The following is a 26,025-nucleotide window of genomic DNA, read 5'->3' on the forward strand; positions in this document are numbered from 1 at the left end:
ATTTGGCAATATAAGTAATAAATAATAATAATAAACAACAGATGATAACTATTTATAAAGATTGACCTAACGGAAAAAATTTTGGGACTGTATCTCACGAAGTATCACATTTCATTGATTATTAAAAAAAATTAAAATAAATTTGGATCATTCCCAGCGAAATCCCTCTCTTGGATTCCCCAAACTTCAATTTTATGGTCCAGCTTCAACCACGTTCTCCGAATATCTTGAGTATTAAAAAATTCTAAAATGGATTTGAATCATTTTCAGCGAAATCTCTCTCTTGGATTTCCCAAACTTCAATCTTATGGTCCAGCTTCAACTACGTCCTCGTTTGGTCAAAATTTATCACTTATAAATTCAATTGTTTACTTAAATTTTAATCATGTAGCAGCATTTGAATCACGAGATTGAGGTCGATCGAGTTTGGAGGAGATATTTGACTAAAGAGGATTGGGGGTGGGGGATTCACTCTAAGCTCAATTATAAAAAAACAGAACACATGGGACATGGGCATGAAGTACAATTAGAAATGTCTCCACCTCTCTAACCTTGTCCTACAAGGGCTGAAAGAGTGGTTTGGAAACCTACTAGCATTGACTTCAGCTCATATATTTGGAACTACATTGGACCAAAAGGCCCCAATGTCAATTTGAAGGCTATGTATGTTATGGTACAAAGGCTATTATGTTCCAAGACACTAATAATTCAGTTGATGGTCAATAAAGTTTGGGCTCATCAAAAATATCATTTGTGTTTTTGCAGGCACAAGATTGCATTTGTTCAAGTACTAACAAAATTTAGTCCTACTTGGGTTCCCAAGTTTTTATTGAGTGTGGTCTTCAAGTCTCTCTGTATCATATTTGGTCATTTGGGGCTCTACTAATAAAAAAATCCTTAAAATGTCAACCACTTTCAAGCTTCTCTTGGCAAATGGTTGTAATATCAAAAAGATATTCAAGACGGAGTCAGGATTTTATTTCAGGGGCACAATGCACCTATCGAGAGAAAAAAAAAAAAAATCAACAAATATAACAAATATAATTTTTCTAAATCAAAAGGCAAACAAAAAGAAAAAATAATTGTAAAATAATATGCTAAATAAGTAGTGTAAAAAAATAAATACTTGGGCAAATATAAGAACCAAAATATTGATTAATAATATTTTTGTTAAATACAATCACAATTGTCTTTGATGGCTATTCTCATTTTGAAGCAATTTATGAATTGATTTAAAGATTTAAATAAGTAGAAAAAAATAAAAAGAATAAGAAGAGAAAAACTGTTACAGTACATACACTATAAGTGAAGAAAGAAAATTTTTGAAAAAGGAAAGAAAAATATGGAGTAATTGAAGAAGGGGATATCTATAAACTTTTTCTTTTTCAAAAGAAAATTAGAGGAATTTGAAAATTTTAAGGGGGCCATTATTCAAAATTGTCAAAAATATTTATTACTAGTTATTTATATTTTGTATTAATTAGATGGAATATATATATAAATATAAATATATATATGTATACTCTTTTTTTTTGAGAAACATTTTGCGTATAAATAGCATTTGTTTACTTAATTACAACGGTCTTTAAATAAAAGACCTCACCCAAAAAACACAGTGTCTTAAGCGACACGCACTTACTATTCAACAAAGACGCGCACCTAACTGTTGTAAACATATGCGCCGACCCCCTCTCTCTCTCTCTCTGATTTTAAGAAAAAACAGATCCCCTTGGCATCCTCTCTTGTCCAGACCTGCAAGTCCACCTCTTTCTCCCTCTACAAACTTTCTCTCTCCTCCCCTCTGTCTGTTAATCTCTGTTGCCACTGCCACGTGTACACACATTCATCCCATCGACCCAATCAATTTTCACAGGTCCAAGTCAGTCCACTGCTTTCTCTCTCTCCTCTCCATGTGATCGTCTTCAGCTCTCTCTCTCTAGAACTCATCACTTCTGATTTTTCCGTTCAACTCTTCTTTCCCTCGCTATATATATTGATATTGACGTATTGATTTGTTGATTAATCGATCGATATACAGTCTATCATTTTGGTGATTGTTTTGACGTTTCAACAAGATCTGCTGAGCATTGGAGGAGACAAATTCGATCTGGAAGGAGATTTGTTCGATCACCGTTTTGGTTGCGGTCGGGGCAGCAACAGCGCCATTGTTAGATGGCGCTGTTCAGAAGGTTCTTCTATCGGAAGCCGCCTGATCGGCTTCTCGAGATCTCCGAGCGAGTCTACGGTTTGTTCTTTTGCTCATTCATGCTGCTCTGTTTCGAAATTGGGAAGTTCGAAAATTTTGAGCTCCATTGAGAATTCAATTGCAATTGGGAATTTCGAAATTATATGGCATTTTATGTTCGGCGAAGTGATGCGATTGCTTAATCATGCAAAGTGTTTTTGCAATTTTTGCTTCATTTGATTAATTTGCTAAGATTTTGGGTTATTCATGAATGGTGATCTAATGAACTGAGGATTGATTATTCTAGTGTTTTTTTATATTTCGAGTTCTAGTTTTGAAATTGTGTCTTTGATGGATTAAGACTATTATTATTATTTTTAAAGCTTAATAATTGGAAAAGGAGTCTTGTATATCTACTGGACCAGCATTCTCAGAAATTGAAGATTTCCATGTTCATTTATAGTTGAAGTGATTTTAAGTTGAGAAATAGCTTAGGAACCTGTTTATTCCACAAAATAATCAATTTCCCATGTTCTTGCCTAAGAAATTTGAATTTCATGAGTAGGAATAGGGTGGGTTTCTTCAGCTTTGTTGTTAAAAATTGTTTTTGACTTGTTAGAAGAATTTCTTATAGAAGTTTAAACTTTTCTTTATTCTTGTTTTCCCCAATTATTTTTTTTTTTTGATAAATTTGTTTTCCCCAATTATTGTGAGGTGATAGTTCATAAATTTTGTTTTTCTCCATTTGCAGTGTTTGATTGTTGCTTTTCCACGGATGTATTGGAAGAAGATGAGTACAAAGTCTACATGGGTGGTATTGTAACTCAGCTACAGGACCACTATCCTGATGCTTCTTTCATGGTTTTCAACTTTAGAGAAGGGGAAAGGAGGAGCCAAGCTTCAGACACATTGTCTCAATATGACATGACAGTCATGGAATATCCTCGGCAATATGAAGGGTGTCCTCTGCTACCACTGGAGATGATCCACCACTTCCTGCGATCCAGTGAGAGCTGGTTGTCACTGGAGGGGCAACAAAATGTGCTGTTGATGCATTGTGAAAGGGGAGGATGGCCTGTGCTCGCCTTCATGCTTGCAGGCCTTCTGTTATATCGAAAACAGTACAATGGTGAGCAGAAGACTCTTGAAATGGTATACAAGCAAGCTCCAAGGGAACTTCTTCATCTTTTGTCTCCTTTAAACCCACAGCCTTCCCAGCTGAGATATCTTCAATACATTTCCAGAAGAAGTAATTTGGGTTCAGATTGGCCGCCGTCGGATACACCCCTAGCTTTGGATTACATCATACTTAGAGTACTTCCACTGTTTAATGGGGGAAAGGGTTGTCGACCAGTAGTTCGTGTTTATGGTCAGGACCCTTCTTCAACAATGGCCAACAGAAGTTCTAAGCTTCTTTTTTCGACCTCAAAGACAAAAAAACATGCTCGCTTCTTCCTACAGGTACTGCCAAATCTACACATTTGAAAACTAAAGGATGAACCAATCAAGTATTGAAGTTTTCTTTATGACTTCTAACTTCTAACTGCAGGCAGAGTGTGCACTAGTTAAAATTGATATCCATTGCCGCGTTCAAGGAGATGTAGTTCTAGAATGCATCCATTTGGATGATGATCTAGGAAGGGAGGAAATGATGTTCAGAGTTGTGTTTCACACAGCATTTGTCAGGTCAAATGTGTTAATGTTGAACCGTGATGAAGTTGATGTTCTGTGGGACGCGAAGGACCAGTTTCCAAAGGACTTCAAAGCGGAGGTAGGGTATCATTTTTATTTATGTGTCATGTCCTTTTTCTGAAGCTGTAGGAGTTGATTGCATACTCATATCTATGTCAGGTACTCTTTTCTGACGCTGATGCCATTCCATCTATCCCCACCACAGAAATAGCAAACGAGGATGGGAATGAGACAGAAGCATCACCTGAGGAGTTTTTTGAAGTCGAGGAGATCTTCAGCAATGCAGTAGATGGACAGGATAAGAAAGGGGACTTAGATACTCAATTAGTTCAACAGAGGACACAGGATGACGAGAATCACAATGTAGTTTGGAAGGAGGATTTGGAACCTCACACATTTCAAGACTGTGCATCAGATGATGGGAATCACAAACAGGTCGGGAAGATGGATTCTGATATTCATGCTGTGAAATCCATTGCTTTAGATGATAGGGGCAATGAGTTAGACTCTACGACAGTCACTGCAGATATCTGTAGCAAGTCAGAAGAAATAGAGGATAGACAAGATAGAGAAGATATCGCAATGCAGAAGATCTTAAAAAAGCAAGGAACACAACAGAAGTTGAGTGCTGATCTTTGTAGACAAAAATCTGAAAAATCTCTCCCGCCTACACCAAAGAAACTGCCAAATTCAAACACAAAACCGGTTGCTGATTCAGTTGCTGCAAAACAAAAGGTTAAACAGCAAGAACCTCAGGGTACTGGTGCAAGACAGGCGAAGCCAAATGCAGTATTACGGTGGATCCCTACTAACAAAGGCTCTCATACTAATTCAATGCATGTTTCATATCCACCGTCAAGATATAACAGTGCACCAGCTGCACTAGCTGCACTAGCCCTTGCGAAGGATTCTCATGTGGGTGGAAAATCAAAGGCTCCTGCTGCTGCAATTCCAACTCATGATATCACTAAACCTATCGGTCATGAAATGGATCCTATGAAGAGTGCAGAAGGGTCACCAGTGAAAAACACTTCTTCTGTGCCATCTCTAGATGAACCATTACTTAAAGTGCTGTGCCCTCCTTCTTCGACTTCACGACCACCAAATCCTGGCCCTCATCAAGTTGTTCCTCCTCAATCTTCCAGTGAGACTTCAAATGATTTTTCCTTACAAATTCCCATGACAATTCTACATGCTGAAGAAACTCAGACCTCCCCACCACCACCCCCGCCTCCACCCCCTCCTCCTCCTCCTCTACCTCCCTTTTCTAGCTCTTTGTTGTATACTTCTTCTTCCATGCCTTCTTCCCCACCTGCCTCCATTATGCAGGTGAAAAGGACAGGTTTGTCCCCTTCACCTCCACCCCCGCCTCCGCCTCCCCCTCCCCCTCCCCCTCCTCCCCCTTCACCATTCACACGCAGTGCAGTTCTTGGAACTCCTTTCGCATCACCTCTGCCTCCACCTCCCCCTCCCCCTCCTCTAGCTGCAAGCTCCTGGGTAACTCTTCAAGGAATCCCTCCCCCACCTCCACCTCCTCCCCCTCCTTCTCAGCCTGCGTTTGCATCTGCTACCTCAATGCCTGTTGGATCTGGAGTTTCTACTCCCCCTCCCCCTCCACCTCCTCCTCCTCCTCCTCCTCCTCCTCCGCCTCCTCCTCTGCATAGCGCTTCACCACCACCTGTTTGGAAGGTTGGAGCTTCTGCAATTGCTCCCGTAACAATCTCAGTTACTCCACCTCCACCACCACCCCCTCCCCCTGTGTATGCATATGCTACATCAAAGTCTGCTGGACTTGGAGTTTCTACTCCACCGCCTCCGCCACCACCACCTCCTCCTTCGTATGGCACTCCACCCCCACCCCCACCTCCTCCTCCACGTGGTGCTCCTCCACCACCACCTCCTCCTCCTCCTCCTCCTTTGCATGGCATGCCACCACCACCACCCCCGCCTCCTCCTCCACGTGGTGCTCCACCACCCCCACCTCCTTCTTTACATGGCACACCAACTCCACCCCCACCTCCTCCACGTGGTGCTCCACCACCACCACCACCACCTCCTTTTTCTGGTTCCTTGCCTCCTCCACCTCCTCCATTACGCCGAACCCCATCTCCTCCACCTCCTCCGATACATGGAGTCCCAACTCCACCGCCACCTCCGCTGCATGGAGGGCCCCCTCCCCCACCTCCAATTCGTGGAGTACCCCCACCTCCTTCAATGCATGGAGCCCCACCTCCTCCACCACCTCCAACAAAAGGGGGTCCACCTCCACCACCTCCTCCCGGAGCTCGTGCACCTGGTCCTCCACCACCACCTGGAGCACCTAGACCTCCAGGTGGTGCACCTCCACCACCTCCTCTCTTTGGTGCCAAAGGAGCAGCATCTGCAGGAAGAGGGCGCGGGCTTCCACGTCCTGCAGGGATGTCACCTGCTTTAGTGCCTCGAAGATCTACCTTAAAGCCACTGCACTGGAGCAAGGTAACCAGGGTATTGCAAGGAAGCTTGTGGGAAGAATTGCAAAGATTTGGAGAACCTCAAAGGTATTGCAACTTCTCTTACTGCTAAGAAGTTTAAAGTTTACAATGACAAGTGGTTTCCTCTCTGCCATGGTTACTTATTCAGTATGCTACTATTCCAAAAAATGAAAAATAAATATTCAGTTGGCTTTTCGTACTATGTTCATGGTCATTGAGTCTGAAGTTTGCTTGTATTTGTTTTACAAAAACAAACACAACCATGCAGACAGATGCATATAATTACAAGTCATTACACTTTAAATGTGATTATTTTCCTTTCTACTTGTAATTTTGGCCTTCTATAATTCACTGATGTTGTATCCTCTAATCTTAGTGTGCCAGAATTTGATGTGTCAGAACTTGAGAGTCTTTTCTCTGCAACAGTCCCAAAGTCTGATAGCTCAGGTGGTAAATCTGGAGGGAGGCGGAAGTCTGTTGGATCCAAAACTGACCGAGTCCATCTGGTAAAGTCGTACATATCTAATGATTTTTCCTAGAAAAATTCTTTTCTGGGAGATGTCACTTCTCTCTGTCTCTTTCTCTCTCTCACACACACAAAATATTAGTCAAAGACAATTGGCACAATAATTTAATGGACTATATAATTTAGTTATTGGAGTCTATTGGTTGAGCTTGTGGTTAATTCAAATACATTCATAGGGTCTTGACAAAGCCATGACATGAGGTTGCACTGAAATGAATTGGTGTGCTGGTGTGGGACTGGGGAAAGTGCTGCTTCTGATGTTTGTACACTGTCAATGCCATACTCAGCTTTAGAATTTTGACATAGATACTATCTGTAAACATTAGAATTGGCCTTCTCAGCAAGGCAACAAAATTTGTCCTGTATGTTGTTCTTCATGGGCTTAAAAGTGGCTTTCTCAGTCAAGGAAGCAAAATGTTGTGCTTCATGTGCTTTGGTGGATTCAAAGTTAACCAACTAAACATTCGATATGAAATTTTCTTTTTGATGGAGAGTTATTTTTGTTCTTTCGCTTTTATTTTATTTAATTTTTTATATTTCTGTTGACAACTACAGGAATTTTTTTTTTTGAGTTGCAAGCGCCAATATTGGCGAATTGTATGCTAAAAGTGAATCTGGTGTGTTTTATTTGGTCTTTGATTTTCAATACATGACATTGTGATCTATTTTTGCTTTAAAGGGGAACTTGATTAATAGAAGTTGGCCTGATTAATATATTGCTTATTAGAGAGGGTAAAGTGCAAAAAACACCCCTGCTATATAAAAATGTTCAAAAAACACCACTGCTATTTAGTATGTGCATATAAATTCCTAACATTTGAAAATATGTGCTATTTGTCCCCTTAATCAAAAAAATATATACCCTTAAAAATTGAAATCAGTGTTTTTTATTTTTTATTTTTATTGTCTCAAGGGTATTTTAGGTATTTCAGTTCAAATTGAAAAAATGTCCTTATTTGTTCAATTTGGAAAATGTAGGGGTTTTTTGTTTTAATACCAGGGGAGTATTTGCACATTCGGTATATAACAGGGTTTTTTTTTGCACTTTACCCTTTTAGAGAAGTAATAGATGAAAGGGTTAATTTCACCTACACCCCCTGATCTTTGATCATATTTCACTTACACCCCCTCTAGGTTTCAATATTCCACCTACCTCCCTTGACCTTTTGATTTAGGTAGCAAGTTACCCCTTGCCGTTAAGTAACAAACAGTTAATGCTGATGTCAGCCAAAAAAGATGGGTAAAAAGTCAATTTTGCCCTTTCAATATCTTTAACCCAATTGACTAATGCATAATTACAAAATTATCCTTAACTTATTAACTCAAAAGTACAACAATGCCCTTCTATATTCACTTTCTCTACCAAACACCATCATCACCATCACAACCCCCAATACCTACCACCATTTTGCGTCACCACCACCACTATTGTTTCACACTCTCTCTTTGTATCAAAAAAAAAAAAAAAAAAAAAAAAAAAAAAAAAAAAAAAACCTCATATTCTCAAGCTCATCACAAATAGAAATAGGGACTTTAAACCACTAAAAAGCTACTAAACATGAGAAAATAAAAGAACAAATATATATATATATATATATATTGTGAAAGCAAAATCGTTTCTGGGTATTATTTGTTGAATATAGATAATTTATTTACATAATGTATTATTATATTGATTGATTATATGCAATTTAATATTTGATGATATTCAAGTATTACAAGACTTGGTAAATAAATTATAATGTTTAAACAAAATGATATAGTTGTCCAACGGTTACAAAAAGATGTTATGGTGTGGCTGTTAAAGCTCTCAAGTAATTGAATCAAGATTCGTGTAACATCATGATACTTCCTTATCGACTACTAACTTGTAGGTGAGGCGCTTGGCGTAAGGAAGAGCCCAGTTCACCAATGATGCTTTTCTAGGACATATACAAATACATACTGTAATTGAAGACTACACAAGATAACAGCATAGCATGCCAAAAACATACTGTTTATTAGGAATTGATTGAGTTTAATTAATACTATTTTCACTCATTAAAAATTCAGATCTCTAGCTCGAGTTCTAGAAGGAGCTTGAGATTAAGGCTGAAATTGTTTAAACAAACAAATAAATCAAGCGATGAACCCATCTTCTCTGGCGATGGTATCTTCAACGCGGACGGTGAGAGCTAGATGTTGCAGAGACAAGTCTCGAGTCCCGACGTGAACAATCCTTGCCTGCCGATCAGCATCGCGAGCTCATCGTCACAGACGCTTCAGGCACTTCATCCATGCCAGGCAGCCCGTCTGCTTACTGCCAGTTTCAGCTGTGTCGCCGGCTTCGTCATACTCTGTCTTCGCCGGTAAGTTCATTGCCCGCCGACATTCCAAGCTGTCGTGCCGTTCTCCATGGACGACTAACAGACCCACTGCTCGCTGATTAATCGCAGTGTCCTCCATTGAAGCATCGCGATGGTCACAATCTGCTTCACGCCGTTTCGAGTACACCCTTGCTGGCCCTGTTCCTCCTTGCTCTCCGTATATATATGTGTATGTAATGTATCTTGACTAGGGAGGGTGTTTTTGTCTTTTCGATTCAACTCTAAATTTTTATAAATATTAATAATATATAATTGATGGGCAAAATTGTAAAATTACACAAATCCGTTAGTAAACTAAACGGCCGTTACAATGAAGGGAGGTAAGTGGAATATTGAAACCAAGAGGGGGTGTAAGTGAGATATGGTCAAAGGTCAAGGGGTGTAGGTGGAATTAACCCTAGATGAAACTATGGAAGTTCTCCATTTGCGACATTATTTGGATTCATCTTTTATAAAAAGTTAATTTAGTAGCAGAATATATATATGTTTGCTATTGTTTTTCTTTCTTTCTTTTATTTTTTTCCTCCTCCCTTTCATTCTATGGCACATTGGAAATATTGAAAGCAAATATGATTGGTGCCTCTAAGTACCGGCCTCATTCGATGCTTGAAATGTAGGGAATACAGTGTATGTAGGGATTCTCGATTAAACTTCTACTGCTATGGGGGTGAATTTTACAGTATTTCTTAGTAAAAAAAAAATGTCTCAATATGTTTACAATAATTATTTGGCTTCTGGACAAAAATATCATATTGAGGTAGGATTGTTACATTTAATTTTTTCTTTCTTTCCTGAATGGGATAGTTTTATAAAAATAACAAAACAACTGTACAAAAGAGAAAGCAGGGGCATACCCCCACTAATGATTGTTACACTTCATTAACTAGTGGGTTCTTACTAACATTATTCATTGTCAATTATTTCTTTTTGGTTGATGATTGTAGAACATTTTATGTTGCTCAAGTAATTGTCGCGTTTTGCAATGTGACACTCTTTATTTCATGATCATAGTTTCTCATTTCCTGTACCTCTTACTAGTTTACGTTCTTTGTTACACATTGTAGATTGACCTGAGGAGGGCCAATAACACTGAAATTATGCTCACAAAAGTGAAGATGCCTCTTCCAGACATGATGGTAAGTTAGTATGGGAAAACTTCGTGAATCTAATATATTCTTCCATTAATTGTGAAAGTAGACAGTACTTTCTTGATCAGATTAAAATCATGGTGTTTGATACGGTGTTTCCCCGAAACTTGTGCAGAGAGAACATGTTATTATGAATATGATGCATGATATATTTGTCTTCTATTTTTTTTCCCCCTGAATGGGATGATTTTATAAAATATGAAATAAAGGACATGGACAAAAGGAGGCATACCCCCTTAATACAAAACTGAAATGGAGAAAGCCCATTTCCAGTAAATCCAAAAGAACAGCAAAACACAACTATTAACTAGCACCAAAAGAACAGCAAAACACAACTATTAACTAGCATTTCCTGTAATACTGCGGTTGTTTCTCTTCCCCAATAAACCAAATAATAGTAATTATGGTTGAATTGCAGGCCGCAGCACTAGCCATGGACGATTCAATTTTAGATGCTGATCAAGTAGACAATCTTATAAAATTTTGTCCTACAAAAGAAGAGATGGAACTTCTTAAGGTGACGCTATACCACAAAGCAATATTTCCGTAAATTTCCTGTCATCTATCACATGATTCTTTTTTATATGATAGGGTTTGCTGCTGTGAGATGTGATCTGATACTTCTATCCTGTTCTTTGTTTCCTTCTTTTCTTTTAATTGGTTCTTCTTATAATGATTGTTCAGAATTACACTGGTGACAAGGAGAGCCTTGGGAAGTGTGAACAGGTCTGTAAACCTCATCATTAGCTTGTAAAATTTTAGCACTTTGTGAATCTAAATGTTTTGGACAAGATACAGGTGTTTTCCTTGATGCATTGATGATTGAGTTGTATTTATGTCCTTGATTAATTTATTTGAACATTTTGAGTGTTTGTATTTATGTCCTTGATTAATTTATTTGAACATTTTGAGTGTTAGTTGGCTTAACCCTTTTTGTTCAGTTATAAATTATGTCTTCATATGATATACATTTCCTATTCATTTAAGTGAAAACTTGTTAGGCCTCAGTTTTTTCCTGTTCAACTTATATACTCATCTCTCTTTGTCTATCTCTCTCTCTCTCTCTGTATATATATATATATATATCTGTGTATATATATATATATATATACATATTTAAAGTACATCATTAATTTTATCTAGGATTTTCCTTATCCTTTTCTAGGTAATGACAGTTAAATCATTGTTTGTATTGTTTGGATCATTAAACTTTCATACAGTTAGTCTCTGTAATTTTTTTATGCTTGAAAGGTTTTTGTCACGATATTTGGTCTAGAATCATCGTAGCCTGCTTCAATCCTTCTGCTGTAGTTTATAACCGTTGGTTAAAGAGATTGTGCTTTGGAGGGTAGATGTATGTAATTCAAGTTTCTGAGCGTGAGTTGCCCTTTATTATTTTTGAGGAAAGAGCATTTCACACACACACACATATTATTTTATCAATGAAAAACCCTTTCAGTGGTGTAAAATTTAATTAGACCTCACATTACGACAACTTACTGTTTGAGAAAAAAATGTGTAAGAGTTTGTTACAGAACTGCCTCATTGCATTGATTGTCGTCACTCTCTCTCTCTCTCTCTCTCTCTCTGTCATATACATGAACAGAGTAGGTGATTAGAGACCCTCCTTTCGTATTCCATAATCAAGAAACTTGCTGAGTGAAAAGAAAAGGAAGAACAAAAAAAGCGAAGTACAACTTGCAAAAAAAAAAATATTCATGTGACCTATCATTATTCTTTCACTTTTATCTTTCAGTTCTTTCTGGAGCTGATGAAGGTGCCGAGAGTGGAGTCCAAATTAAGAGTTTTTTCTTTCAAGATTCAGTTCAATTCTCAGGTTTGATACCTAAACTTTTTTCTGCAATTTTGGAACTTGCGAATTTTTCTAAATTGTTATGTAGCCTCACTTGTCTAATTCCTGACCAGATTTCAGATTTCAAAAGGAGTTTAAACACTGTAAACTCTGCATGTGAAGAGGTATGTCACTTATAGTACTGAAGCCTTTCATGCAGTTGCTTTATCTTCTTTTTGACATAATTTGTTTCATGTATTAGGTCCGGAATTCACTCAAATTGAAGGAAATCATGAAGAATATTTTATATCTGGGGAATACATTAAATCAAGGAACTGCAAGGGGTAAGGACCTTCATATTGATTCAGAAGCTCTTGCTGGTTCTCTTTAATTATATCCCTTTACCTATAAAATTGGTTTTTTTATTTTATGCTCAAATATCTCATTAACTGGGTGCATCGTAACTCTTGCGATCGTTTAAAACTCCAGTTTCTCACCAAAGATTGAGGACAAATAGAGAAGAAGAATAAGATAGATAATATTTTTTTTTTTCTTTTCACTTTAGTCGTTCTCTAAGAATACCTGCTGAAATAATGTCCTGCACTGTGGATTATGAGGCTCGCTGAGTATCTTCCTTTAAGTTGGATTTAAACCTCCGTGAACAGCATTAATGAGTAACCAATATTTAGATTGTTGGCATGAAGAAAATTTGATTTTGATGCACAGTGAAGACATAATGTGCGGTTCTGAATTCTTATCATTTCTGGATTGTACTAGATTAAAGAAATAGAGATTTCTTTCAAATATATTTGGGCTACATACCTAAAGCAAAGTATGTGCCCTACCATCTAAAGTGAATTGGATTGTATCTTCTTTATATTAGAGGTTTATAAGTTATAACCGGCTATATAGTGTGAGTTCAGGAGTTTCTAAAGATCTTGACAACTATTGTGGAGAGTAATATGTAATGAATGCTCAATAGATCTATGGATTTCATGTCCACAGGCCTGATTTCCATACTCTAGTCTCTAAAAGATCATCATTCTCATCATCATCATCCTTGCCTTTATCTCAAACAAATGGGTTAGGCACATGAATTCTTTTTGTTTCCATTCTATGCTTTCTCTCTAAAGGCAGAGATAATTACCTAATTTACCCCAGTAGAGCATTTATGGTTTTCATTGTCACGACCCACCCAACCTGTGTAGATATTATTTGCTTTGCACACTCTCTGTGCTCATGGTTTTCAAAATGTGTCTACACTGTTGGGAGGTATCTACATATATAAGTGCCCACAACCACTCTCCTAGGGGATGTGCGACGTCACAATCACCCCCTCTTGGGACCAGCGTCCTCGCTGGCCTGAGCCTTGTGGGCTTGTGCATGCCCCCCCCATTTCCGGCTGGGGATTGGATTTGATACCATTTGTCACGACGTGCCCAACCCATATAGATATTGTGCACTTTGCACTCTCCGTGCTCACAATTTTCAAAACGCGTCTACATAGTTGGGAGGTGTCTACACATATAAGTGCCAACAACCTCTGTCCCCCAGGCGATGTGGGATGCCACTTTCATAGTCGGAGATGCATGGATCGAGATTACTCGGTACCCGTAGACCATTATAAGAGACAACACATGCATCCTAAATTTGCTGTAGACCATTATTGTGTTTCACACCTTATACATCTTGCCTTGGCTTTATTGGGACAAACATCAGTTCAATCAACACTTCCAGACTGGCGTAAAAAGAAACAATAATGGTTGTCAAATCATGTGCTTTATAGTGTCATTTTTCTGTTTTTAAGTATGCCATCTCATATTGCATTTTGTATTCTAATATTTTTTCTAAATCTCTAAAATAGTTGAGGAAAATAAGCATGCATGCGGAGAACATTTATTTAGTTCAACTGTGCAAACAAGTTTTTAACAACAGTAATGTATGCCGTGATGGTAACAATCGCAAAGACATGTATGCGGGTGTAACTGACGTAGCAAAACTTCTGAAAACGTATTGATATGAATGTTTTAATATCAGAATCCCATTAATTTGGATGTAAATGATTTTAATGATTTTTTTTTTAATTTTTTAATTTACAAGGATGATTTTGTATGGTTATGAATTTTATACTTTCTTCGTCCCAAAATAAATGTCCCTTTTTAAAAATTTAACTTTTTAAGAGGATCAGTTTAGTATTTGTTTTATTTATTGTATTAGTACTTTTTGTAAGTTTAATGCGAGAAGGTTAAATTGGTAATGTTACAAAAAATAGTACTTTGACTTTTCAAATGGGACATTTATTTTGGGTCAGCCAAAAATGGAAAGGCGGACATTTTTTTTTTTGGGACAGAGGGAGTATTATACTTGGTATTTAATATGAGGTTGGTGTCAGCAAGAACAGATTTTCAATAACTTTTACTTTTCAGTAGATTTTATGAACAAGAATGCACTTAAGCCAACCCTCCTGATGATATAAATATTGTGTATATACTCCCAAGAAGGTTGAAATCCCCCTCATATATCCAAATGTCTAAATAAGGACTAACCGTCATGTTCCCATTAACAGAGAAAAGGAAAAGACATAAATGCCCTTATCTGAATAGAATAAAAGAAATAAAAATTAGAGATGATTTGTTTCCTTTTTGCTCCTCTCAACCCAATCAAGCATCAAACAACTCTCTTCGCTCAAACTCTCTATTTATCAATCCTCTCCCTCTCTGTCTCTGTCTCTGTCTCTCTCCCGTCACCAACCTCGTTGTCTACGTGAGGAATTGTCTTGACCCTCTGCAGCCGTTACCGTCAATTCCTCCAAGAACTTCGCAATACCTCTGAAAATCCAAATCTTGATCATATCATTGGATAACAAATTTGAAGAGACCTTAGATAAGTCATCATAACCCTCTCTCTCTCTCTCACACACACACACACACACAAAAACACATATATTTAAATGGAATAGTTAATCAATTCCCATCTCAGAGAAATTAAAATAAATTATCATAACCCTTATATATATGGATATATATATACACACACACACACACACACACATTTATGATCGTATATATTTGAATCAATACCCATTTCGGAAGAATCAAAAGAAAAAATCATAACCATCCAATATATATATATATATATATATATATATATATATATATATATATATATTCTATGTAACCTGGACTTGGGTAAGTGTAGCAGTTGCAGTGTAACATCCCTCACCTTACCTAGGCACAATGTTGTCCGCTTTTGGCTCTCCTAGACCAGAGACTTCCCAGGAGGTCACCCATCCTTGTACTACTCCAGAGTTTTGATGGGTTTGCGGCCATCACGTCTTTAAAATGCGTTATGTCATACAAGAGTATTGAATCTATATATAGTACTTCTCCTTTCCACACCCAAGCGATGTGGGATTGTGCACCCATAGGCTCCAAGGGCGGATCCAGGGGTGGGCTCTGGTGGGCTTGAGCCCACCAAAAAAAAAAAAAAAAAAAAAATTGCTAGAGGTAATTTTAGCCTAATCCAAAAAAATAAAATTTTAGTAGTACTAGCCCATCTCAGAATAGTTTGTCCACCCCATTATGCATTTGTGGATCCGTCCTTGCCTGTAGCTCGCCCAGTGTGGTAGCCTGCCAGTGCCTTACACCCGCCCACGCAAACCTACCCACATAGGTTCCACAATCCATCTCCCTAGGAGGCCCGATGTCCCTGTCGGCACACTTCTAGCTGGTCAGGCTTTGATACCATTTGTAATAACCCACTCTACCACATGGTATGATATTGTCTGTTTTGGGTCCGAGCCCGCACAGTTTCACTCTTGGGTTTTACCCCAAATGCCTCAAACCAAATGGAGTGACACATTTACATATATTACACTTCCCCTTTTCACACCCAGGCGATGTGGGATTGTAGTTCGCCCAGTGTGGTAGCCTACTAGTGCCTCTTGCAGCCGCCCACGGCACACTGTGTGGGCTCAAGTCCAAAGTGGACAATATCATACCATGTGGTGGAGTGGGTCGTTACAATGGTATCAGAGTCTGACCGAACCGGAAGTGTGTCGATGGGGATGTCGGGCCTCCTAGGGGTGGATTCTGTCGACTTTGTGGACGGGTGTGCCGAAGGCGGGTGTAAGAGGCATTGACAGGCTACCACACTAGGCAAGTTATAGGTGCACAATCCCACATCGCCTAGGTGTGGAAAAGGAAAGTGCTATATATGTAGGTTTGTCACTCCAATTGGTTTTGAGGCCTTTTGGGGTAAAACTTAAGAGCAAAATTGTGCGGGCTCGGGCCCAAAGTGGACAATGTCATACCATGTGATGGAGTGGGTTGTTACAAAGGTTTGTGTCCAAGTGTCGGACCTCCTCAAATCCCAAATCTTAGGTTACGGGGATATGTGTTCAAAAGTTGGATACAGGTACATGGACACGTACTACACGTCATTCAGGTTGTACAAAAGAGTCACTAAGGGGTGAACAATAAGTGTGTAAATACATTATATGTTATATTATAGTGTAATGTTTAATGATATTGTTTTATAAGACGAGACTCAATTATTACTCAAATTAAATAGGATGTGGTAAAAGAAAAAGGATTTCATATGTCCTATAGATAGGAAACTCATCTCTGCTATTGAATTTGAGTTTTTCTTCTCCTTCTATCATGTCATGGGATGTATCTAGGTATCTAATTTGGGTTTACGTGTCGGACACATATTCTGTACTGATATCCATGTTGTAACGTGTCGACATGTAACAGAGTATATATGTGTGTGTATATAGATATACTTCGATGGAAAGGTAGGAAAGGAGTCGGAGAGGGTTAACCACGAGGAAGAATATGTGCATTATGTTTATGTATGTAACAACCCACTCTACCACATGATATGATATTGTTTGCTTTGGGCCTAAGCCCAAAGCAAACAATATCCATGTTGTGTGTGTATATAGATATACTTCGATGGAAAGGTAGGAAAGGAGTCGGAGAGGGTTAACCACGAGGAAGAATATGTGCATTATGTTTATGTATGTAACAATCCACTCTACCACATGGTATGATATTGTTTGCTTTGGGCCTAAGCCCACACAGTTTTGTTCTTAGGTTTTTCCCCAAGAGGCCTCGTACCATTTGGAAAAAGCACTAGCACATATAAGCACTTCACCTTACCCAAGCGATGTAGGATTGTGCAATCTTTAGCTCGCCTAATGTCGCATCCGCCCACATCACACCCACCCACAAAGGTTGCCACAATCACCCACTCCTTAAGGGGCCCAATGTCCTCGTTTGTCACACTTCCGACTAGGCTCCAGCTCTGATACTATTTGTAACTGACCACTCCACCACATGGTATGATACACAGTTTTGTTCTTGGGTTTTATCTCAAACGGCCTCGTACCATTTGGAAATAGTTCTATCACATATAAGCACTTCACCTTCACCAGCACCTTACACGGGTGATGTGAGATTGTGCAACCTGTAACTCGCCTAGTGTGATGTGGGTGGATGCGAGATTATGGCGACCTATGTGGGTGGATACGAGACACTGGGCGAGCTATGGGTTGCACAATCCTACTCTCTTGGGTAAGGTGAAGGTGAAGGTGCGTATATGTGCTAGTGCTACCTCCAAATGTTAAGAGGCCTTCTGAGGTAAAACCCAAGAACAAAACTGTGCGGGCTGAGGCCCAAAGTGGACAATATCATACCATGTGGTGGAGTGAGCTGTTACAATGTCACATTGGAAGTTGGCAAAATAGGAGAGTTTTGGGTTGGTACAAGTAGCAATGGTAGCTTATGTTGCAAGTGGAGGTGGCGGTGGGTATGATAGGATCGTGGCCAGAGTGTTGGTGGAGAAGGAAGACACAGTGGTGAGGTAAGAGGACTCGACTCCTGCATCTAAATATGAGCAAAGCAAAGCACTGATTCCGGTGATATAAAAGTTTGATGTGAATATAGATAGAAATGTTCAATTCTTTAGTTTTAAAACTGTGTGATGATAGCATATTAACATGTGAAAATTCATCTTCGAATTTTTTTTTAAAAATTTTTGTCATCTAGATGGGGAGAGAATCTATTGCATGATTCACAGAGAGAGGCATTTTTGTCACAGCAAAGGGGCATTTTGGGGTTTTCACTAGTTAATGTCAGAATTGATACGTAACGCTATGGAGGGGGTTACCATGCTACATTGCATGAAATCATAGGGGTTTATATACACATAATAGATTATAGGGGTGTTTTGGGTAAATTTTTTTATAGCATTTTCTTCCCCCTTGAACATAACAAATGAGTTGTTTTTTATATAGAAATGAAAATGGTGCTAGTGGTTACGTGCAGAGTGTTTTCTGTCAGTCTCATACTAATTAAAAGTAGTACATGCTTCTTTAAAAATAGAAGTGATAAAATTCAAATCTCTCTAATTGGGGGATCCTTTTTTATTTTTTATGTAGGTTAATTAAGTAATCCTCATCTCCCTTTCAACTACATATCAGATATAGTCTAAGACTACATCTCTCTTATTGTATTTATCGTATTTAATGTAAACTTCTCTTTTGTCTTTTACTTCACAAAACAAAACTTCACAATGCTTCTCCCTATTGGCTCTGCAATCATTGATTCTTTCTGTAACCGCCCAAAGTAAAGTTGATGCGACTGTTGATCTCTGTCTCCTCTCCCAACTGCTGCTGTTAAAGCAGAACAATATGCTCCAACAATTCTTAAAGATCTAATGTCAAACAACAAATTAATGTAAGATCTAGTGAAGTGAAAAACGAAAAGAAATTAAAAAAATAATTGAAACTTATCAATTTGATGAAATCTATTAAAATTTTTATTTAATACCTAAGCTTTTATCTTCTGTTACAACTTTAGAGAGTTTATGTAAATATTAGGTGTGTTTTCTCATAACTGGTTTGGAAATTATATCAAGATACTGTTCTACTAAACATCTGCAAATATGATCTTCCACTATCTAAGATAAGTTGCCCATGGATAATTAAATTATGTCGCAACCATTGCATACTTACAATTTTTTCCTTAAATATTCCAATTTAATCTTTGTGATCATTGAACAAATTTATTTGTAATTCAAAATAAACAATTTTTTACATATAAATAATAAAAATTGTTTTTCGTAAACAATATACTAAAACCAATATGCTGCTGCCCTTCCAATGAAACATAAAAGTAAATCAAGGAAATATCTATCTATCTGCAGAGAATGTGGAAAATTATATAGAAAAATTGTATTCTCAAGATTCCAGTAGTCTTGGGCCAATTGAATGGTAAACATACACTACAGCTGAAATCAACTGGCCAAATAATTGTACAATTATGCTTGTATCTCAAGATATGTATTGTATTGTGTGATATGACCTCCTATCTTGAGACATTTGGTAACCTACGATATGGAGATAAGATTTATCAATTTGCTTGATTGAGATGCGTATCGTATATCATAAGAGATGAACAGTGGAAATGATCTAGTTGTGTAAGCCACTATGAGGTCATGTGAATGATTTGTCATAATGAAGGATTTAATGTTGTGCAGGTTCTGCAATTGGATTCAAGTTGGACAGTCTTTTAAAGCTCATTGATACACGTGCCTCCAACAGCAAGATGACACTCATGCATTATCTTTGCAAGGTATACCTACCTTATGCTATTCTTACTATGAAATCAGATCATTCTGGTTTAACATAAGTTTGTCTATTGGGTATGCAGTTTATACAGTAAACTTAAAGATTTTTTTTCCCCTTAATTTCTTGTCTCTCTTTGGCTGAATAAACATCAAGACAAATCCATAAATATACTACATCTTAGTTTAGAGCAGTTCTGTTGGGTTTGGAAGATACTTTCATTTTACATGTCAAAAGCATGGTTGAGCCACCAATTGCTACACAAGGGCCTTGATGTTTGGAAGACTGAAACAAGAGGCAAAGATGGTTAGCATCACATGCAACAAGAAAGCATGGCTCGGTTTGCACTAGTGTCTTTTAATGTAGTTCCTTAGAATTAATCATTGTTTACCTCGTCTTTTTTTTTTTTTCAAACTAGCTCCAGGCGACTTTACTAATAGGTTAATTTTGAAGGACGTAGGCATGGCAGATAACAGGAACACAACATATGTCTAGATGCATATGCTTGTGCTTCGTGCATGTGTGCATGTTATGTGTAACGTTGAAGGTGGTATAGTCTGTATAGATGTTAACAGGTGCCCAAGAAGTGTCAACCATGTGTCTGCAATGAACGTAACCCATACAACCAGATCTAATATCCAACTCATTTAAGAGATTGAGAAAGTTAATTTATTTTTAAATTATGGACACGTCTAAGATATGCTGGACGCGTGTACACGGGTGATCAAGAAGAGTCAGATACTACTCCTTAGAAGTGTCCGTCCTTATATTCCTTTATCATGATGAGGGAGACATTCAATTTTTGTGGCATTCTAGTGCGGGTTGCTTAAGATAACTTAAAACCTTAATATTCTAGTGAGTCTATTGTGTTTGATTTTCATGTTTAATGGAGAGGAAACGACTTGGCCATGAATGCTGGCCAAGTTAATGTGTTCTTGGCATATAATGCATAGATATTTTCAGGTGCACAATATGTGCTCTGGCATGCCCATTACTGAACTTACAGTTGTGTATGGAGATTTTCTACTTTTACATATTTATCTCAGTGCCTAATATTTTGCCCCCTCCTTCCATTTGGGATTTATTGAATATATACTGTACCGGCCGGATGATTTAGTGTCTCATTAGTGTGTGTGTGATTTTTTTATTTTTATTTATTTATTATTTTTATATGTTTTTGTTTTTGTTTTTGTGCCTCAGGTCCTTGCCTCTAAGTCACCAGCTCTTTTAGACTTCCATGCAGATCTTGTTAGCCTGGAAGCTGCATCAAAGGTTCACATTTAATCTGTTTCTCATCAATCAACATTCTTTCTGTTTCTCAATTTTGATCTTAAGATTTTTGGTTTGAAAATGATCGATTTTTTTTCTAACTGGGTTCATACTTCCTTACAGATACAATTGAAGTCTTTAGCAGAAGAAATGCAAGCTATTATCAAGCAATTGGAAAAGGTAAATCAGGAGATGGCTGCATCAGAAAATGACGGCCCTGTATCTGAAATTTTTCGTAAGGTATTTGGCCAAACTTTTCATTCAACGACACTAATTTATATATATCATTATTCGATGCAATATCTTAATTGTCACTGGGGAAAAATATTTCTAATTTCCTTTTTTTTCAAAAAACTTTTTATAAAACAACTTTTATTTTCTTGGCTGTCATGAAACAAGAAGTCGACCCTTCATAATGTAGAAGAATAACAGGAAGTGTATAATACCCACCAGAGTCTTGATATAATCATGTGACCACCAGTTTTAGAAGTTAAATTAATACGTTCTTTTTATATTGATCATTTTTAAATATTTCCATTTTCTTTCATCTAAAAAAAAAAATTACTTGTGATTATTTTAGTGCTCTCATCTTTTATTTCTTTTTCATTTAGACTTTAAAGGAATTCATTAATGTTGCTGAGACAGAGGTGGCCTCCGTAACAAATTTGTACTCTGTGGTGGTAATTTTTTTATATTGACCCCTCTCTGATACATTATTAATTAGCATCTCTCTCTCTCTCTCTCCTTAATGCCTTTTGGCTCTTTTTTTTTTTTTTTTGGTGGACAGGGTAGAAATGCAGATGCACTAGCCCTATATTTTGGTGAAGATCCTGCCCGTTGCCCATTTGAACAAGGTAAAATATGGATAACGCAATTAGGCCATCATCTGTATACCAATTTACAAAATTAAAGTTGTTCCAGTTTTTCTCAAATGAGTGATTCTTTGCTAGGAATGGCAGAGCGAGTTCTATGTAGGCCACCCATTTAAGAAACCCAGACCCATTTATACTGTAACTTCATTCCAAGTGTTACGAAAAACGCAGTGAACCCAAGCAATAATCACGAAACACGACAGAAAAGTAAACACACCACAAACAAAGAACACAAAGATTTATACGTGGTTCGGCAAAGCCTACGTCCATGGTGGAGATCCGGCAAAAGTTTTCACTATGTGTAAAATCTGAGATTACAAGTTTCAGCCTCTCACTCTCTTTCTGTACGATTTTCAGTTACTCTTAATGATGTACTCCAAACCTTAAGCGCCCTTATCTATCCAGCTACAAGGGAGTACTAATTAGGGTCCATGACCCACAAGAAAAAATGGGTCAAAAATTAGTCGATGCGTCATAAACGGGTTGCATGGCACCAAATTTGGGCCACAACATCACACCAACTAATCCCAAACCCGTGTTGGGGGTAGGAATGGCTGGATATCAGGTTATACTTTAATGTGAGCCATTGATGCTAACTTTATGGACATGACGAATTTAGGAATGAATGAGGAGCCTTTTTATAGACTGATTAAGCCCACCACTTCTATAGGAGAATGATGTGGGATCTATTTGGCAAAGGCTTCTGCTGTTGTATTCTATTGTGAGAAAAATTATTGATCTGGGTTTTCACATTTCTCATGAGAGGAAATGAGAGAACAATGATCCTGACTCTGTACTAGTGCTGCTTACCAAATTTTTCTTTGATTTATGAGCAGCCCAACATGTGAAAATAGTGCTTTCACAAATGATCGATTATCAAATTTATGGGAAAACGTCCACTGATGGTAAAGAAAGTACTCTTTTGTAGTTGTATCAAAATCCATGGACTTGTTGAAGTAGGTAAAACCTTGAAGACATCGTCCCCTGTTTTCATAAGTGACATGTACTATTAATAGTATATATATATTAGCTACAGAAACATCTTGTCTGTAGCTAAGTTATATGTTTTCTTGCATGAACTAGCAACATTGAAATTTTGCTTGTAAGAACCATGTAACATTCAGTACATTGACGGAAGATAGTTTATCTTACTAGCTGCTGACAACGGGCTGGCAAATGGTCCATTCCTAGTTTGTTTGTGTAGGATTTGTCTTTATTCCATTGTAGTTTTCTGGTAGTTTTTTTGGCTATTGTATTGAAATAACATGAAAGATAGAGAATATATGTAAAAGTAAAACAAGGCTATTTTATTAATTTGGTGATGCAGAGAAATATGATTATACTTCCTTAAATAGACAAAGAGGAAAGCTAATTGTTAAGATATAGTAATTCAAGAACTATTATCTTATCCTACTGATTTATTTTAATTTCGAAAGCGGGTGCGAGAGTGAGAGCGAGAGCGCAAAAGTGGCAAAACCTAATATTTGGTTAGAGCGGGAGCGCCTCCTGAGTGCTTGTATACTTGTACTATTGTGTGTATAAAACATTTTCAATAGCTGTACATATGTTAAAGTCCATTATATATTTTGTAGAATAGTAGTTTTATAAGCACTAGAAAATGTGTTTCAACTTATTTCTTCTATGGGAGAGGATACATTTTATTAGTAATAATTTAAATACAAAGATTAGTATTTTAATTTTTTTTTTTTTTTTATACAAAATGGGACTTGAGAAATCGATATATTTATTCTAGATTCTTAAGGATACATGAAATGATTACTTAAAGAATTATAAAATAATAAACTTTTAGTCTTTTAGGTACATTTTGATAATTGTCATCCATAATAAATGTCACATGTAGTTGTCCATAATACAATAAATGAGAAATTGTTGTGAATTCGAGGATTGGCAAATTGAATTCGTGGATTGACAAAATTAAATTCGTGAATTATGGAAGAATTCGCTCTTAGAGCACTAATTCGCGCGCGGAGCATGAGAGCGACCCCCCTTTAAAAGGATTGTGTGACTAAGGTTGATATGGTTCTCCACCTGCAGATACTGGCGTAGCGTGATGTCAGCATGACGTCAACATGATGTTAGTGTTAGGCAAATGAATACGAATGAGTTCTAAGCTTCGATTTGGCTCTGATACCAAGTTGAAGTTTGTGCGATTGTGTTCTAGGGTTTGTGAGTGAAGAGGAAGAGAAGAAGAAAATATAATTACTGTGGAGTAGAAAAAAACTTAATCAGATTCTACACCACTCTAAAAGTATATATAAATAGCAAGAAGACAAAAATGCTCTTTATACAATAAGGCCCAATAATTCGACTCTCTAACGACCCAATAACCCGTCTCTCTAACAATGTCTAACTTCAACTTTACGGATGTGTAAAAACTGTAGAAAAGAAAATTTTGATTTATTTTTTGATTTTTTAGGTCATCCCAGCATTATTTAATTGTTCTCGTAAGTACTTAAAATTTAGCTAATTTGTCTTACTTTTCATCTTGTTTTGTATTCTTCATACCTTGAGAAAATTAAGTTTTTGTGATCTATAATATATATATATATATATAGTTATTGCCATGCTATTACTGACTTCTTTTTTCATATCCAATGCTTTATGATTTATTGCAGTTACTGTGACCCTATTGAACTTTGTGAGATTGTTCCGGAAAGCACATGAAGAGAACTGCAAACAGGCTGAATTGGAGAAGAAGAAAGCTCAGAAGGAGATTGAAATGGAGAAGGCAAAGGGTAATAATCTAACAAAGAAGAGTGCGAGATAGCTAAAATTCCCTTTGCTTTATCTACTGCATGGGTTCGGTTCTTCCATATCAGAGGTCTACCTCAGTGTTGGCTACAATATGTTGTACAAGGACACTACTTCGACAATGAAGCCAGAAGCGCCGCTTAATCCAGCATTGTTGCAATGGTATGCTTTTAAAAGGGATTCAAAGATGAAACGAAAAGAGGCTACTTCTCATGGCTTGCAGACATTAAACTATCTTTGAACTGCTCAGTTGCGTGTGCAAGCTCAATGCCATCGAATCAGTCGGATGATTGCAGCCAACTGATCTCTCACATGACATATTTGGACCGATTTTCACATTGGGCTTTTATTATTTCTATCTGAGTAATGGATTTTTCTCCATATGATCCATGGAAGGAACGGATTGGTCCTTTTCTCATCTCATTTATAGAAGAAAGTTTTGCTAACCTCAGGGCAGTTCTTCAATATTGGAGGTTCAGTTTCTGCCTTTCACCATTCATTTGGGATTTCAGCACCAGAGTCAATGCCCTGGGGACTGTAAAAAAGGCACAAGCTCGGAATGTTCGATGAATTGTGTACAAAGCTCTAACCCTGTACTAATATTGAAATTTGATTCTTTTGTTTGTAACATAGAAGATGGTTCCTGTTTTTTTCTCTCCTTTTTTTATGAGATTTTGACAGGAACCTGTCATTCAATATGTTGTATAGAAAATCGGAACAAAAAGAGGGTAGGAGACAGGCTATCTTAGCGCAATTGTAATATAAACCAAAAATATAGGCTAGGCTTTGGGTGTAGAAACTGATTTGCTTCTTTCATTTGATTCTTCTTTAGTAAATTCTTTCAAGTTCATTTAATGGCAAAGGTTCTCCGTTTCTCTTGTACTCCTGTGTTTGCATATAATCTGTTTTGCGTACTCCTGGCTTCATGTTTTCCAGAACAAGTTGCTTTATCCTTCTTCTCCGACAATAAGCGTGCTAGAATAAAATTTTGCATTTCCTGTAATTCTCTGGGTATACTATGGTTATGGTTTTATTTAAAGTTGATATGACCACTTTGTATATGAGCCTTTTGGCTTTTGCCGAAGTTGACGACGACATTGGTGTAATCATACAAACACTTTGTATATACATTTGTTGCCATTATTTCATAGCAGATCATCAGACACGAGTTTGACATTGAGAAAGTTGAAATTATGTGCAATGCAATGATTTAATGTACTGTATGTTACAAAATGAAATCATTCACAGGCTTGTCCCTCCAAAATGGTTGCTGGGTTGAGCAGCACCAACTAGTAAAAA

General features: G+C 37.4%; 1 protein-coding gene across 2 annotated transcripts; it reads left to right on the top strand.

Annotated features, from left to right (window-relative positions):
* Positions 1 to 1,656: 1,656 nt before the first annotated feature.
* Positions 1,657 to 25,608, top strand: LOC132283555 (formin-like protein 20). 2 transcript variants are annotated; one of them, XM_059785519.1, is made up of 17 exons: positions 1,665 to 2,245; positions 2,937 to 3,646; positions 3,735 to 3,956; positions 4,037 to 6,414; positions 6,725 to 6,854; positions 10,305 to 10,376; positions 10,807 to 10,905; positions 11,073 to 11,114; positions 12,145 to 12,225; positions 12,315 to 12,365; positions 12,443 to 12,524; positions 19,726 to 19,820; positions 21,014 to 21,085; positions 21,206 to 21,322; positions 21,694 to 21,762; positions 21,870 to 21,936; positions 24,591 to 25,608. In XM_059785519.1, the coding sequence occupies exons 1-17, from the start codon at positions 2,173 to 2,175 to the stop codon at positions 24,740 to 24,742; spliced, it is 4,512 nt and encodes a 1,503-aa protein (XP_059641502.1). In that variant the 5' UTR covers positions 1,665 to 2,172; the 3' UTR covers positions 24,743 to 25,608. The 2 variants fall into 2 exon arrangements, with proteins under 2 accessions (XP_059641503.1, XP_059641502.1); XM_059785520.1 differs by lacking the exons at positions 10,305 to 10,376; positions 10,807 to 10,905; positions 11,073 to 11,114; ... (7 more) ...; positions 21,870 to 21,936; positions 24,591 to 25,608 and adding an exon at positions 7,051 to 8,317 and having other exon boundaries at positions 1,657 to 2,245.
* The last annotated feature ends 417 nt before the right edge of the window (positions 25,609 to 26,025 follow it).

Source organism: Cornus florida, unplaced genomic scaffold (genome assembly GCF_030987335.1).
Source record: "Cornus florida cultivar Cherokee Brave unplaced genomic scaffold, ASM3098733v1 CherokeeBrave_3.0.0_Hap2_Chr11, whole genome shotgun sequence".
NCBI lineage: Eukaryota > Viridiplantae > Streptophyta > Magnoliopsida > Cornales > Cornaceae > Cornus > Cornus florida.

Excerpts from the sequence above, each read along its gene's own strand:
- LOC132283555 (XM_059785519.1), top strand. The coding sequence starts at position 2,173 with ATGGCGCTGTTCAGAAGGTTCTTCTATCGGAAGCCGCCTGATCGGCTT. Across the intron at positions 3,957-4,036 it reads CAAAGGACTTCAAAGCGGAG|GTACTCTTTTCTGACGCTGA; the intron begins GTAGGGTATCAT and ends TATCTATGTCAG. Across the intron at positions 21,763-21,869 it reads CAAATTTGTACTCTGTGGTG|GGTAGAAATGCAGATGCACT; the intron begins GTAATTTTTTTA and ends TTTGGTGGACAG.